Consider the following 15328-nt stretch of genomic DNA (forward strand, 5'->3'; position numbering starts at 1 on the left):
TGCCCAAGCATTCAAATAGGTGAGCCATGGGAAACAGTTGCATTCAAGCCAGCACACCATGTGAGGTTCAGATGATGACAGAGTCCACAGAACTAGGGCCAGACACAAATACCAGTTAAGAAAAAGATGGGTAACCAAATCTACATACCAAGTTCCAGGCCAGCCAGCCCTCCATAGTGAGTCCAGCCAGCCCTCCACAGTGAGTCCAACCAGACCTCCACAGTGGGTCCAGCCAGACCTCCACAGTGAGTCCTTCTTTCAGAAAACAGGGAAGAAAGATTAGGAGAAAGGAGGAGGCTGCAGATAAAGAATACCACACACACAGCCCATTTTGTTGACTGTGCTGGGAGTCTTGGAGCAGCTTCTTGGCTTAAAAGCGATGGGAAATACTTTCCCACCGAGCAATAGCAATTAATAAAGTTTAGGAAGTACTTTCAAGTTTGGACACTGAGAAAAGCACTGGCTTTATTTTCACGGGTTTGACCGACCCACTTGCCTGAGTCGCATTGCTCTCATTTCTGCCACCCCGGTTTCTGTCTAGAGAAATGTTCCCATTGTGTAAGAACAGTACACATAGAAGTGTTCTATAAATACTTGTATGATAAAGAGAAGGCACATGGGCCATTCCACCAATTGGCACTAATCCTTATGAAACAGCATTTGGAGACCCCTCAGAGATGATGTGCCCTGGGAGAGAGAGTTTGGGTAGTTTCATGGTAGAGGTGCTGTTGTTAGGAGAAAGCAGGAGCTGATCTCATGGATGGAGAATGAGATGGCAAGACAGGGTTGGCATAGAAAAGTATTTGACGGTATGGTTTGAGCTAGGGGAGCTGGACCATGGGCTGAAAGACAAGGCCAGCTAAAGAGTAGGACTTGGGAATCTGCAGCAGAGATAGAAGAAGGTTTCTTAATAGAAAGCTATCAGAGTCCAGCAAAGATGGCGGAGTTTCATAGACAGAGTGAACTGGGCTCACAGTATGAGTGGTGGGGGGGCCTCAGACCTTGAAGTCCAGGACTCCACAAATGCTGCCATTTGTGCCTTACAGTGTCTCTGGCAAGCAGCTCTCAGCATGTCTCTTGGATATTTGTGATTTCCTTTCTTCCTTATCCTCCTCAGCCTAGTCTAGTCCTCTTTACCAACCATGTTCTTGTCCTCCTAGTATATGTTGGTGCATGTGTACACATGCATGTGTCCCTTCATGTGTGTGTGTGTTTCCCCTTGAGACTTGGAGGCTCTATGGTTGTGATGTCATCCTCAATATTCTCAGCATCCCTATCAGAGGACAAGTCTCTAGCTTATAGTTTTGAGAAGTATGACCATGCCAACCAGTTCGGTATCTTCAAAATACTGGTCTCCAAATGCTAGAGCAGTAAAACAAGATACTTTGGTCTGTTAGATAACTTCTGATCATTACGAGGAGTGGCTTCAGCAAATTGAAACTTGTTTTCTGTGTGGTTTATAACTGCCTCTGAGAACTCTAATAATGGACAACCCTGAGGGACACACCCCTGTCCCACAAGAACCCTTCTTGTTGTTCATGTGTTTCTTCTTCTCTGTAAGGGATGTAATAGTTGACCATCATAATCCTTTCCTCTAATAATCTTTCCCTATTCCTTTTCCTCTTTGTTTTCTCCTCCTCTCTTCTTCCTAGTCCTCCTCCTCTCTTCTTCCTAGTCCTCCTCCTAGTCCTCCTCCTCTTTACCCCTCCTCTTCCTCTTTTTCCTCCTCCTCCTCTTCCTTTCCTTTTCTCCCTCTCCCTCCCTCATCCTTATTACCAATGTTATCAGTATGATTTGTTGTGACCTTTCTGGTGGTTCTCAGGCGAATAAAGCAGTATGACCCCATGCTGGTTATTATAGTATGTCATCCCTTTGGATAGTAGAGGGGATTCCAGGATAACCTAGAACATGTTCATAAGGGGTTTCTGTCCTGTAGAGATACTACTTCAGCACCTGAATGTTTAAAGAGTGATTTCAACCTTGTGAAGTGAACTTACCTTGCCGCCCCCTGTTACTGCTTTCATGTTCTTTCTCAACAATCTCTAGTGCTTCAGAAGCCCCCTGCTGCTCAGCAGGCCCCTGGGACTGGTACCTTGTTTCTCACTTCATGCTTGTTCTCTCCCTGCTAGTATTCTCTGATGGATCTGCTCTCCAAAATGGTGGTTGGACAGCCCCATTTCGTCCGTTGCATTAAGCCTAATGACGACCGCAAGGCCCTGCAATTCTCCCAAGACAGAGTCTTGGCCCAGCTTCGCTCCACAGGGATCCTGGAGACTGTCAGCATCCGCAGGCAGGGCTACTCCCATCGCATCCTTTTCGAAGAGTTTGTAAGACGGTCAGTGTCTTTGGCTGTGCACATTGTACATAAGCTTCACCCTGTCTGTCCCTGTCCCTGGAAGACTGATTTTTCTCACAAGACCCCACCCAGAACTTCCCTCTAAACATGCAATTGCTATCAATATCGGCTGCCTGTTTAAATGTTACTGCAGACAGTTCAAGAATAGGCCGGGCTGACATCTGATCACATTTTTAAAAAATGTTCATAAATATTTTATATTATAAATTCTTCAGTCGCAAATTTTCTGGATATCCCACTGTGGAAACAGAAGCAAGCTGTGCTCTGGAGAACTTGAATGTGCCCTAGCACTCTTTCCACTCCGAGGGTCTGGTGCAGTATACTGTTACAGGAGGTAATCAGTACTCTCCCAGAGCCTACGGTGTTAGGAGAATCCAGGGCATGTTAGGTACTATCCTTAAAAGTGCGGTCTCATTTATCTATAGGACGGCAGTGAGCCAGCCTTACTCTTCTCTGCTTGAAAGGCGAAGATCTTAGGACACAGAAGTAATGTGACTTTTCCAAGATCCCATGTTAGAAATGGGACAGCCAGGATTTGCACCTCAGCAGGCTAGCTTCCCTCTTTACGTTTTTTAATCTCCCCAATCCAATGCATTCAGCTTGTGTTTATTATGACACATAAATCGCAAAGGGGTGGGGGTTTCTAAACCCAGAATCTGCCTTATCTAAAGATGTTAGCTTGCTCTTCTGTCCACAGCTGGTTCAAGGCACCTTAGGTGTCACATAGTCACAGGTAGGACTTCCACTGAAGAAAAACTAACTAACTGCGATAACAACAGAACTCACCTTTGAGAAACACAAAGGATGCACAGAGTGAAGTAAGAGAATCTTCTAAAATCTGTCTCACCTGAATTGTCCTTTTACTCCCATTCTGATATATAGCAGAATATATATACATTATATAAATATGGAAGTAAAATATATATAGAAAAATAACCTTGAATATATAATATTATATCTATATATCCCAAACATATATAATTAATATATGCTATATATAATATGTGTTATATATATATATCCTGAATATTATATGTGTGTGTGTGTGTGTGTGTGTGTGTGTATGTGTGTGTGTGTGTGTGTGTGTATGGTAGGTTGCTTCATCGAATCTTCCAAACTCTGCTAAGTTCCATGAAAAGGTTAAGGGGAAAAAATGCTTGCAGTAGAACTTCTAAACTTAAAACAAGATAGAAAAAATATTTTAACTGTATCTCTTGGCCTTTTTCTTCTTCAATCCTAACTTTGGAGCTGTATGAGAGGGAGCAAAGGTAATTTTAGCTCACGAGTGTAACTATAATTAGGCACAAAACGTTGAATACATAAAAACATTTAAGAAAACAGGTCAAATGCTAAGCAGACTGGCACCTCTTTGTTCACGATCAGAAAGCCAACAAGAGTTTCAAAATGTCAGAAAATCTGAGGGTATCAAAGATTTCCGAGCCAGCGAGTTAATTGGTATTTGGAGCCTTTTGAACAACTAAACAAGGAAATGGATGAGCCAGCAGCATCCCCTGATGTCAGTCAGCAAATAGGCGCTCCTTATCTTCCCACTCAGGAATGCTATTTTGTCAACTCTTAGCAGGAAATGGGCAGACAAAACAATCAAAGGCAGGGAGCAGAGGCGAGAGGTTTATCAAACAGAGGTAAATAAAAGGTAATGTTTCCTTAATGTTGCTCTCCAGCTCTTCCTGTTTTCTGATCTTCAAGTCTGAACCCTGAAAGGTCCTGTTTCTTCTGATTACGGTGTGTGTCCTTCATCCGTAATCCCTCCTCCCCGCCATCACTCAAATCTGTAGACTCAGCCAAGCCTGTTTCCCCTCTGTGTCCTTTTTGAATTTTCTGGCACAGTGCCTTGGGAGAGCTTCATCTTCTCCTCCAGTCAAGGGCCTTTGAGGAGCTCATCGATGGAGCTGAGTGAGTTGAGCATCTTTATCTGTTCTCGGGTAGACACTGAGGGGCCACGTGGCAGTGCTGCGTGGGTACTGAGACTCCCTGGAAGCCAGGCAGTTGAGGGCATCACAGAACACCGAGGTGCAGCTTCATGTTTCCTGGTCAGGAGGCTCTGGAGCAAGTTGCCTAAGAAGGCCTGCCCTGGGTGGACACATTGGCCTGCGTGTGTTGAGCGTGTGCCAACAAATACCTATTTACTCTAGAAACTTGAGCGATCTAATAAAAAGACCCGAGTTCAAGCCTCCTTTTAGGCATACTTGGCAGGTAACCAAACACAGTAAAAGATGTTCTCATCTGCCTGGCAACAGGCTACGCAGGATCCCACACAAGCTTGCTCCCAGTCACATCTGTGCAGGAGACCTGAACGCACGCGTGCACACACCCACGCACGCATGCACCCTCGCACGCACGCGCGCGCGCGCGTACCCACAGAGCGCAAGGAAACTTGCTTTCTATCTTTCCATAGGGCTGAGGTTAATTCCCAGCACCTAAATAGTGGAGCACAACCATCTATAACTCCAGTCCCAGAGGATCGGGCACCCTCCTCCAACCTGCACGAGCACCAGGCAAGCCTGTGATGCACAGACATCCATGCAAGCAAAACACCCATCCATAAAAAGTAACAACACTCATAGCTGTAAGAAGAACCTGCTAACCAACTGACACATTCCCATAAGGAATATTCTGAAGATTCCAGCTTTTTTCTCTGTGTCTTCATCAATGCTTACTGTGGTTGATCTTTTCACTTTAGCCATTCTACTGAGTGGGAAGTGGTCTCCCCTAGTAATTTCACTTGCGTTTCTACAGTGTCCCGTGATACAAAGCGTCTCGTGATACAAAGCGTCTCTCCGTGTGCTTATTGGCTATTTGTGATAAGTTACTCTCTGCTGGTGAAATGACTCAATTCAAGCCAGATTATAAAGGCAGGTTTGTTGGGAAGCCGCTCTTGGGTGGGTGGGTTTACTGGTCCTAAGGAGGGAGGCCAGGGAAGCTGCCATGGGGTGGGAGACAGAGGGAAGGGGGTAGAAGCTGGAATGTTGGCCAGGTTTGGGAAGAACAGCAGGCTTCTGTTCAAGCCCTGCAGGACTATCTGGGGCTAGGGTCAAAGACCCAGTTGAAGCAGCTTGTGAGACTTTGGGGGAGCATCTGTAGGTAGACACTTCAGAGCTCTTCTGGTTGCAGGAAACACCTGAACGTGGCAGGATGGTGGAACAGGTATGTATGCTGGGTGGACATTTGGGACTTTGAGGCCCACGGCCTTCGTAGTTAGATGGGGGGTGGAAGGGAGTTCCAGAACCAGGGAAAGTCAGGTAGAGAGGGGAACAGGCTGTTGATTGACTGTACTTATCTGGAGGCCATTTGACCTGTGAGAGGTGGATTCGAGTCGATGCCCTGAAACTTATAAGAATTGTTTTAAGTTTACAAAAAGAGATAAATTTTAGATATGTTAGTATTACCACTGTTAAATGTTAAAGCTTGGAACTTTGAGGTCTCAATACAACAGGAGCACAGTGAGTGGAAGAAATCAGAAACATTTCTCACTTCTTTTAGATACCTTAAAATCACCTTTCTATCACCATTTAAGTTTTTCACATACTCCAACCTTCATAGCTGCATTTACCAACTTAAAACAATTTCCTAGACCCTCAAACAAGTCCACAACCCCCCTGAGAAGGATAAATTATTATCTAAATGTCTATATATCAATTAAAATGACAGAGACTAGTCCAAAGTCCACTCCTTAGTTGTCCCAGGTTCCTGTTGTCTCCACAGCTGCGTTGGGGACACAGGTCCCAGGGTAGGATCAGTCTTTGCTGACTGGCCCAGCAAATCTGATAGCCCTTCCTATGGAGGAGGAACTTGGAAGACTAACCTTCTGGCATGTTCAGTGTCCTGTTTGTCTACAGTTTGGGCAAGTCTTGGCAGCGGGCAAGTCTTGTTCAGTGGTTAGCATACCATAGTCTAGAGGAAGTCCTTTGTTGTTGTGCCCATATCTTTTTGGGACCTTGGTGAAGTCACTGCTAGGATTTGGGAGTCTCTGTCTGCCATGAGAAGTTTAAGCATCTTAAATGCCACATTAAGCAGGTCTCTGAAAGGCCTGGGGACCATTTATCTATCTAAAGTTTATTGGAATAGACAAACTTTTCAAAGAGTTTCTAATAACTCTTTGAAGGTGTAACCTTGAAAACATATTCAGTGGGTAATAAAGTCTAGTCTTGTTAGATCTGAGCCTCAAAAAGTCAGGATTTTTTTTAATTGAAGATCTTCTAGTGTTAAAATAAAAATTTTAACCATAGATGCAGTTCATAGAGAAACTGGCAACTTTGCTGAACTGACTGTATGGCATCATTATAGACAATTGTAGTTTTATGTATAGTTTAGTTTGTCCAAACAGCTAAAGCTTAAAAAGACAGAGAAGTTAGATTTGGATGTCAGCAAGTTACTGAATGACTTTGGCTCCCTTTAGTTAAGGTGGCAGTGAAGCTAAGAGTTTCCCATAACAGAGATGGCTGGTAGTCGTGTGGCTGCCCTTAATCAGCCTGGCAGTGAATCTTATTTATCCTATAGTCAAGGTGGCAGCCACTGGGGTACAGCTAAGCAGCCATGGCAGGTAATTTAAACTGAGCAGGCTGTGCCCTCACCACCACTGTTGCCAGCACCATCACCATCACCAACCACCAAGACCTCGCATGGATGAGAAGGAGGGGGCGGGGACAGGGCTAGGCAGTTCCTGAATCTCTTATGTGGACATGCTCATCTGCTGAAGTTGTGTTTCAGTGAAGGAGGGGAGGGGCAAGAGCATGGTTCCCCAAAAATTTGCACATAGAGATTTCAGACCAATTTGGATAAATTTTTCACTTTCAGGTCCAGTGGAACTGATTCTCCCAGGCTTTGCTGGAATCCAAAGGCTGAATTATGCAGCATTCTGCAAAAAAAAAAGTCTGGGGAGGGGAAGCCTCAGACCACATGTCTTTGAGCCCAAGGCTCTACCCCCAACTGCTCCCCATACCTCCCTCTCATCCATGCCCTCCGACATATACAATTAACATATGGGTGATGTAAGATATGTGATTAACAAATATTTTCTTTCGTTCTCTAATTTATCCTCCTCTTCTTTCTAATTTCTTCTCCCCTTCTTTTGCCTCCTGCTCCTCCTATTTCTTTTTGAGACAGGGTTTTACCATGAAGCCTTGGCTGGCCTGGGACTTGCTATCTAGACCATCTTGAACTCACAGAGATCTCACCTGCCTCTGTCCAAGCAGTGGTGTTAAAGGCATCTGCCACTATACCCAATGTCTTCTCACTTTCTTTCTTTTTTTTAATATTTATTTATTTATTTATTTATTTATTTATTTATTTATTTATTTATTTATTATAAGTACACTGTAGCTGTCTTCAGACGCACCAGAAGAGGGAAGGGCATCAGATCTCATTACAGATGGTTATGAGCCACCATGTGGTTGCTGGGATTTGAACTCAGGACCTTTGGAAGAGCAGTCAGCGCTCTTAACCACCGAGCCATCTCTCCAGCCCGTCTTCTCACTTTCTTGATAGGTTCCTCTGGCCCATATTATTTTTGATTTGGATGAAGACCTGCGTTTTCTTTTGTTGTTTTGTGTCTCAGTGTCCCAGTTAAACAACCACATAATCCAAGGTCACAGAGATTTCTTCCTGTTTCTTTTTCTTAATTGTTATATAATTTGAGCTCTCCTATTTCATACCTGTGATGATCCACCTTATAATACTGTGGTGTGTGTGTGTGTGTGTGTGTGTGTGTGTGTGTGTGTGTGTGTGTGTGTATGTGTGTCTGTGTGTGTGTATGTGTATGTGTGTGTATGTGTGTGTGTGTATGTGTATGTGTATGTGTGTGTGTATGTGTATGTATGTGTGTGTATGTGTATATGTGAGGTAGGGGTCTTGAGTCATTGTTTCGGGTGTGGCCATTGGCTTCCATTCTTCCCCTGATTTATCTTTACATTTTGTTAAGTATGATTGGACCATACATGTTAGGATTTTTTGGGATCCTGAATTCAGTTTCATTTCAGAGGCCTTTTTGAATGAATTCGATTTCTTTATTATTTCTTTATTTATTGAACTCCTGTCTGTCCTTCTACCACAGCATCCTGAATGGACTTTTGCCCATTTCACTCTCTGAGGTGCCAGCATGGGGTTTATCTAAAATTCCCATGGAAGCATTTTGCCTCCTCCACTAACAGGACCATCCAGGCACCACTGGGGAAGTTTGGGCCCCACTGCTTGGTGAATGGGGTGGGGGTCTTCCTGCTTTGCTACTCTGCTTTTCCAGCTACCTCTTCTATCCTTCACCTCTCAGACCAAGCCCCAGTCCAAACCAAAGGAGTCAGGAGTCCTCAAAACACTAACACACTCTTCTTTGGTTCCATTCTTTGGTGCCTTTGTTCACTTCGCTGAGCCCTCAGTCACTTGGGCAAGCCTATTCTTTAGGACCTTGAGCCACGTTCTCTTCTCTGCGGTACTCCATGTAACCCAGACCGGGTTAGAAGTCCCCCAGGCATGCTTTATTGAAAGTCCTTGATACACGGGTCACCTGTCTCTCCTTTCAACCCTAACCGCCTGCGAGGCACGGCCAGCACTGTACTGTACCGTATCGAGGCTCAGGTTAGCTGCTTTAGAAATATCTGTGAAGTCTGAAAAATAAAAACCTCACCTTGCCTTCCTTTTGCTCTGTAACAGAGAGAGGTTTTAGTTTTAGTTTTGGTTTCCAGACAAGGTTTCTCTATATATCCCTGGCTGTCCCACACTCTGTTGAGCAGGCTGGCCTCAAACTCAGAGACCTGCCTGCCTCTGCCTCCCAAGTGCTGGGATTAAAGGCATATAGCATCAAAAGCCTGGCTCAAAGAGAGTTATTTTGTTTTGTTTTGAATTTATTTTTACAGTTGATTTCATTCCCTTCTCAGTCCACCCCTAGACAGTTCCACATCCCATACCTCCCCACCCCTTGTGTCTCCACAAGGATGTCCACACCCCACCCACCTCACCAGATCTCTAAACTTTCTGGGGCCTCCAGTCTCTTGAGGGTTAGGTGCATCTTCTCTGACTGAACCCAAACCTGGGGAGTCCTCTGCTGTATATGTGCTGAGGTTTTTATGGGAACTCAAATAGAACAAGCTCTACAAGGCACAGGAGACTGCTGTGGCTTCCGCTGTAGCCTCTTCTCTTGTCTTCCTGCCTGTCATCTTACTTGCAGATAAGAGGAGCCGCTTGGAGCTTCCTGCAGAGAATGAATACATCTTATGGAAAGCAGTGCTGGCAGGCAGGCTTCCTGCTCCTCTGACGTGAGTCATGGATCTCTCAGTAATAAGTGGCCCAAATGCCAATGAGCTGTAAAAAGTAAAAAAGATTAATAGATTGGCTTATGAAATCCAGCACAGCGTCAGACGCAGGGCATCGAGCAGTCATACCAAGCCACCGGCCTAGCCCTTTGATTGGCTTTGTCTCTGAGAATTACTTCTTATACAGTAAACAGACTGTAACAGTAAGGATCACATACATACCCTTGGACCAGTCTCTAAGACAAGGAAGAACTGTGGGGTCGAGTGCCTGGATGAGGCCAACCCCACTTGAACCGTAGTGTTAGGGACTCCACTGAAGGAAAGACGGGAAACCATAGGCTAAAAGACCAAGTGTGTATTACTCTTTATTTTGACAGTGCTGTACCCCTAACCACACGGAAAGTTTATCCTCATCTATTTACATCTTGGGCCCTCTAAAACGTTTTTCAAGGACAAACTTTTTGTTGACAACCCAGGATGTTAACTTGGAAAATGAATCATATACTGGGGCTGGAGAGATGGCTCAGCAGTTAATAGCATGCCAAAGATATTACCCCACCAAGGGCCTCCAATGAATTCAAAGGACAATAGGTGGCCACCAATGAATTAAAAAAGTAATAGGCGCCACCAATGAGAAATAACCAACTCATGCTGTAACCTAAAGCGTATACCCTGAAACAGTATAAAGGGTGTGGACCTTTGTTCTTCAGGGTCGCCTCTGCCCCGAGTACAGGGTCACCCCAGTGTACTGGATCATTAAACCTCTTGCTTATTGCATCGATTTCCATCTCCGTGTTTTCGTGAGTGGGACCTTCTGGACATAGGGCTGATCGGATCCTACAATCTCAGACAGTTTCTGTGAGCTCACACAGAGGGTGTAAAGCTGGACTCTATAGTTATAAATTGGTTGTTTCTAATGTTTTTCCTGCTCACGTGCTCATGATCTATCTCTTCTCATGGTGACCTCCGCTCCACCCCCACCCATGCATGCCCTTCCCTCTTTCCTCGATCTTTCTACCTCCCTGTATTCCCCCACTCCATCTTCAAGCCCCACCTTTCTTCCTCTATTGTCCAATCACAGACTCTAGCCTTTAATTGACCAGTTAAATCAGAGAGGAGCAAGCTTTACATAGCATCATTTGGTGTACGTGAGGATCTGCTTATCTGGGGCAACCAGTTCTTGAGTCAGTATTTAGCATTAAAATACAAGCAGCATCAGGGCATCCTATTACATGTGGGCCCCAGCTGATTGCCCTGGTTTAGAAGGTCTAGGAGGCACATCCTTGCTTGAGGAAGTATGGCACTGGGGTGGAATTTGAAAGCTTTAAACCCCACCCACACATCAATTTGTTTTATCTGCTTTGTGCTTGCAGTAAAGGCTATGAACTCTCGGCTGTCTGTTCCTGCCTATGGCTGCTGCTTGCTACCATGCTTCCTACCATGACAGACTCTTCTGGAACCATAAAGCCAAATGAACTCTTTCTTTCTTAAGTTGCTTTGATCAGAGTGTTTTTATCATAGGACAGAAAGGTGACTAATACAAGCACCCAATTAGAAATATAAATGAAGAAAATTAAGAAGAAAAAATTTAAAAGAAAGCAATTCAGTGTGAATTATTGACCTAGGACATCCCCGTTTTGAAGCAGTCCAACTGAAGAAAACCTCTTTTGTCTTGCTCTTTCTTTTTCCCTCTTTTATTTTCCTTAGTTGCTTTCTTTCTTTCTTTCTTTCTTTCTTTCTTTCTTTCTTTCTTTATTTCTGTCTTTTCCTTTAATGATGTGAGTCTTAGGAAACAAACTTAGATTGCCAAGTGTGGCAGCCATTACTATTACCTGTTGAGACACCAGGCCAGCCCCTGTCTGCTCCATTCTGAGGAGGTCTGCTAGCCTGTGATGTCTAGATGACTTGAGATCTAACTAATGGGAGCAATATACTGCATGTTTTCTTTTGCAATCATCTCGCCAAGTGCTTTGATATTTCTCCCTTCCTTTTCTATACCTTCCCTTTGTGATTAAAATAAAAGTAATGAAGAGATACAAGCCTGTTGAGTTTCCTGATGATGTCATAGCAAATGTGCAAGTGAGAAGAAACACAAGGGTAACTGTGGACTAGTGGGCTAGTCACTGAATTTTTATATTCATCAAGGGTCTGAGAAGCTAGACATAGGCTGCAACCATCCTGTTGTTACTCTGAGTATTTTTACTTTTTTTCTTTACCCTCCTACACACCTCTTGGGAGCTTCCTTTGCACCTGAGTTTGCAGTTCTGATCCTCTTGTCTTCCTATTCTCTGCCAATCAAAGTAAATCTGTTACTTTCTAATTCAGCCACATCCAAGTTCTCAGGACAGAAGCAGAATGTTACTAGATTCTTGCCCCCCACTTCCCAAGTGCTGGTATTATACGTATATTCCACCATGCCCAGGCAAAGTTTAGATTTCTGTTACACATTAATATATGAATAAGCAGGAATTATTTCTGATTCTTGGTGTCACTCTGGTTTTCTTCTTTCACTTGAACTTATAAAGTGTCAGCAATGGAATCAAAAACGTTAACACATACCCAGTGTTAGCCAAATGGTGTCATGTGATAGTTAATGTCAACCCTCAGCCTGACACACTAGGTGGGCCTTGTGGAGTGTCTGTGAAGGATTTTCTTAATTACATTAATGAATGTGGGATGACCTACCCACTGTGGGCAATATCATTTGCCTGGAAAGGATATCAGGACCAAGTAAAAACAGCGAAGATGAGTCATGCACTAGCAAATACACATCTGACCTCTGGTCTTGACTATGACTGACTCTCATGTTTCAGTCACTTTGACATCAGAGCCGTAATGGACTCTAACCTGGAACTTGTGAGCTAAAATAAACCCTTTAGCCCTTTTGTTGATTCTGCCAGGACATTTCTATCAGCAACAGGAAAGGGAACTGAGACACACAATAAGTAATAGGACATCAGAGAAATACATAATCTCAGGCCTTCAGCACAACTTCTTATCCCAAGGCCCACATTTAGAACCATTTCTAAGGATGTGATAGATATAATCATTTCTCTTGTTTGGTAGCAGATGGTGGCCAGCTGCTCACTCTCTTTACCGATGGCTGAACACAAAGGGAGGAAAAAATAAGTGGCTTATGGTAAATATAAGAACTTAATAAACGAAATCTGAAATTTTAGACACACAAAGGGAAGTGGGCAACTGGGGGGTAATTATCAAATTATCCAAGCCAGAATTGCTGTGCTATCTCTGTTATCTACATGAAAGAAAATTATTTAAGTGGATTGGATTATTCAGATAATTACCCAATGTTTTGGGGTCTCTGATGAGACCGTCGGGATGGTCATGGATAGAGACAGAGAATCCACAAAGAGGCATAGGAATACGCCTCCTCGCTCATGATCAGAACGCTGCTACTTGAAGGTAAATGATTTTTGATGCAACTGGTAGACTTATGATCTTTTGACTTAGAATGGGTCTATTACAGGATTAGACCAAATAACAAGCTTTACCTAATGCTTTAATTTATTTTTAATTACAAAAATGTGTGGCTCATTTACTCTAAAATTATTAAGTATTTTACATATAAAACTGAATTCCTTTTCCCACATGCCTGATCTCATTTCCCAGCATCTGCTCACCCCCTGCCTCTTTCTAAAGGAGCTGCAGTAATGCTCTTGGTAGTTTCTGCAGCCTGCCTTTCTATTCAATACTGTATTTTATAGAGCCACAAGTCCTTCCCCACTTCCTATTGAGCTCTGTGCTTCTTATTTAGCCATTTCTCTACTGTTGATATTGAAATTATTTCTATTAGCCAGCAATGTTCAACCAACAGTTGGGAAAGTTTCTACGAGGTGATTTCTGAGGGATTGACTTTTGCAGGGGGAAAGTGGTAATTTCCCTTAGAAAAGCCCTCATAAGTTCTTTGGGTTTAACAAAGAGATTTGTGGGATTTCCCCTCTTTTCCTTTGGAGACACTGTCACTGGGTTGGGGAGGGTAGTCACTTTGTTTTAGAATTCTGTTTCTTTCCAGGATTCTCCAGCCTTCTCACTAAACATGGTTCCTTGGAGAGCTCTTTGAAAGTATATATTCTTAAGATCAGGCATAGTAGCACATGCCTTCTGGAGGCAGAAACAGGTATACTTCTGTGAGTTTGAGGCCAGCTTGGTCTACAGAGCTGGTTCTAGGACAGCCAGGGCCACACAGAGAAACTCCATCTCAAAACAAAATAAAACAAAACAAGAAAAGAAAAGAAGGAAGAAAGGGAGAGAGAGAGAGAGAGAGAGAGAGAGAGAGAGAGAGAGAGAGAGAATACAGATTCCTGAGCCCTGCTTCCAGAGTTTCTGATTCATCCAGTAGAGTGTGTTTTAGAGAGAAAAGGGGGCACATTTGCATTTTAACAAGTTTTCTAGGTGCTGAGAGGTACCCCGTAGGTGGCTGTTAAGAATGAATGCCCTGTGACAGAGAATGTGGCTGAGCTACTAAGAGCTCAAACATAGTTTCTAAGGAAATCTTCACACATCCAAATATTTCAACAATAGTTCTGGATTTTTGATAATAACAGTATTAGGTCATGGGAAACATGCTTTTTTTTTAAAGATTGATTTATTTATTTTATTTATATGAGTACATTGTCACTGTCTTCAGACACTCCAGAAGAGGGCATCAGATCCCATTACAGATGGTTGTGAGCCCCCATGTGGTTGCTGGGAATTGAACTCAGGACCTCTGGAAGAGCAGTCGGTGCTCTTAACCACTGAGCCATCTCTCCAGCCCCCAGAAACATGCTTTTAAGAGTACATGAACAATTCTTTAGGACAAGGGAGAAGTCAACATACCATCTTTGTTAGACCCTTTGTTTTGGCCACTCAAAGGGTCATTCTGTTCCAACCTGTGAGTTGTAGGTGGAACACCCTTTCACAGGGGTCACCTAAGACCACCCTGCATACTAGATACTTACATAACAATTCATAATACTAGCAAAATTAAAGTTATGAAATAGCAACGAAAATAATTTTATTGTTGGGGGTCACCAAAGCTATATTAAAGGAACTGTATTAAAGAGTCACAGCAGATCCTCAACTTTGCCAGTTAGTTTCTAGTGAACAGTTCCAGGGTGTAAGCATTTACCTCCTGACCCCCAAGGCATCCCACCTTTGATCACCACCACATCCTGTGAACTCTGGCTGAAATCTCCATCCACATTTTAAGTATCTTCTTCAGTCCCATCCTCTAGGCATCATTGAACAAATCATCTCTACTTGAGGGAGTCAATCGTGTTTCCCTAAGTCTGTGATTTCAGAGTTGAGTTCAATCACCAGAGATATTTACTAAAACGCAGATCCCTGAGGTCAACCCTAGAGATTTCCATTGTGTCAGAAGGATCCCCAGTAGATCTTGGAAGCCTGCATCTTTTTGAAAAACCTCCAGGTGATGCCGATCTAGGTGGTCTGCGCACCACCCCTCGAGAGACCTTGCCTTTTGTTTCTAAGCTCAATGTCTCCAGCTCCTTCACCATCTGCTATCATGATATGATCAGAATCAAATCACTCTCCCGATCGCTTAATGCTGCTTGCCAAAATATCCCTAAGTATACTGAGATTCCCCCTCCCACATACACATACACACACTTTGACTTGTTATTCTTCATAGCATATATCCCTACCCAAATTGACGTCCTTCAGGAGGCGGGGTAAGTTATCTACTTTG

General features: G+C 43.6%; 1 protein-coding gene across 7 annotated transcripts in view; it reads left to right on the plus strand.

Annotated features, from left to right (window-relative positions):
- Nucleotides 1-15328, plus strand: part of Myo3b (myosin IIIB) — a 406405-nt gene that overhangs the window by 254810 nt on the left and 136267 nt on the right. For all 7 annotated transcript variants that reach the window (NM_001393777.1, XM_087653545.1, XM_087653546.1 and 4 more), the window contains 1 exon segment: nucleotides 2130-2335. In NM_001393777.1, the coding sequence (NP_001380706.1) occupies nucleotides 2130-2335 (206 nt within the window).

This window comes from Rattus norvegicus, chromosome 3 (assembly GCF_021556685.1).
Source record: "Rattus norvegicus strain SHRSP/BbbUtx chromosome 3, alternate assembly SHRSP_T2T, whole genome shotgun sequence".
In the NCBI taxonomy this organism is placed as follows: Eukaryota; Metazoa; Chordata; class Mammalia; order Rodentia; family Muridae; genus Rattus; species Rattus norvegicus.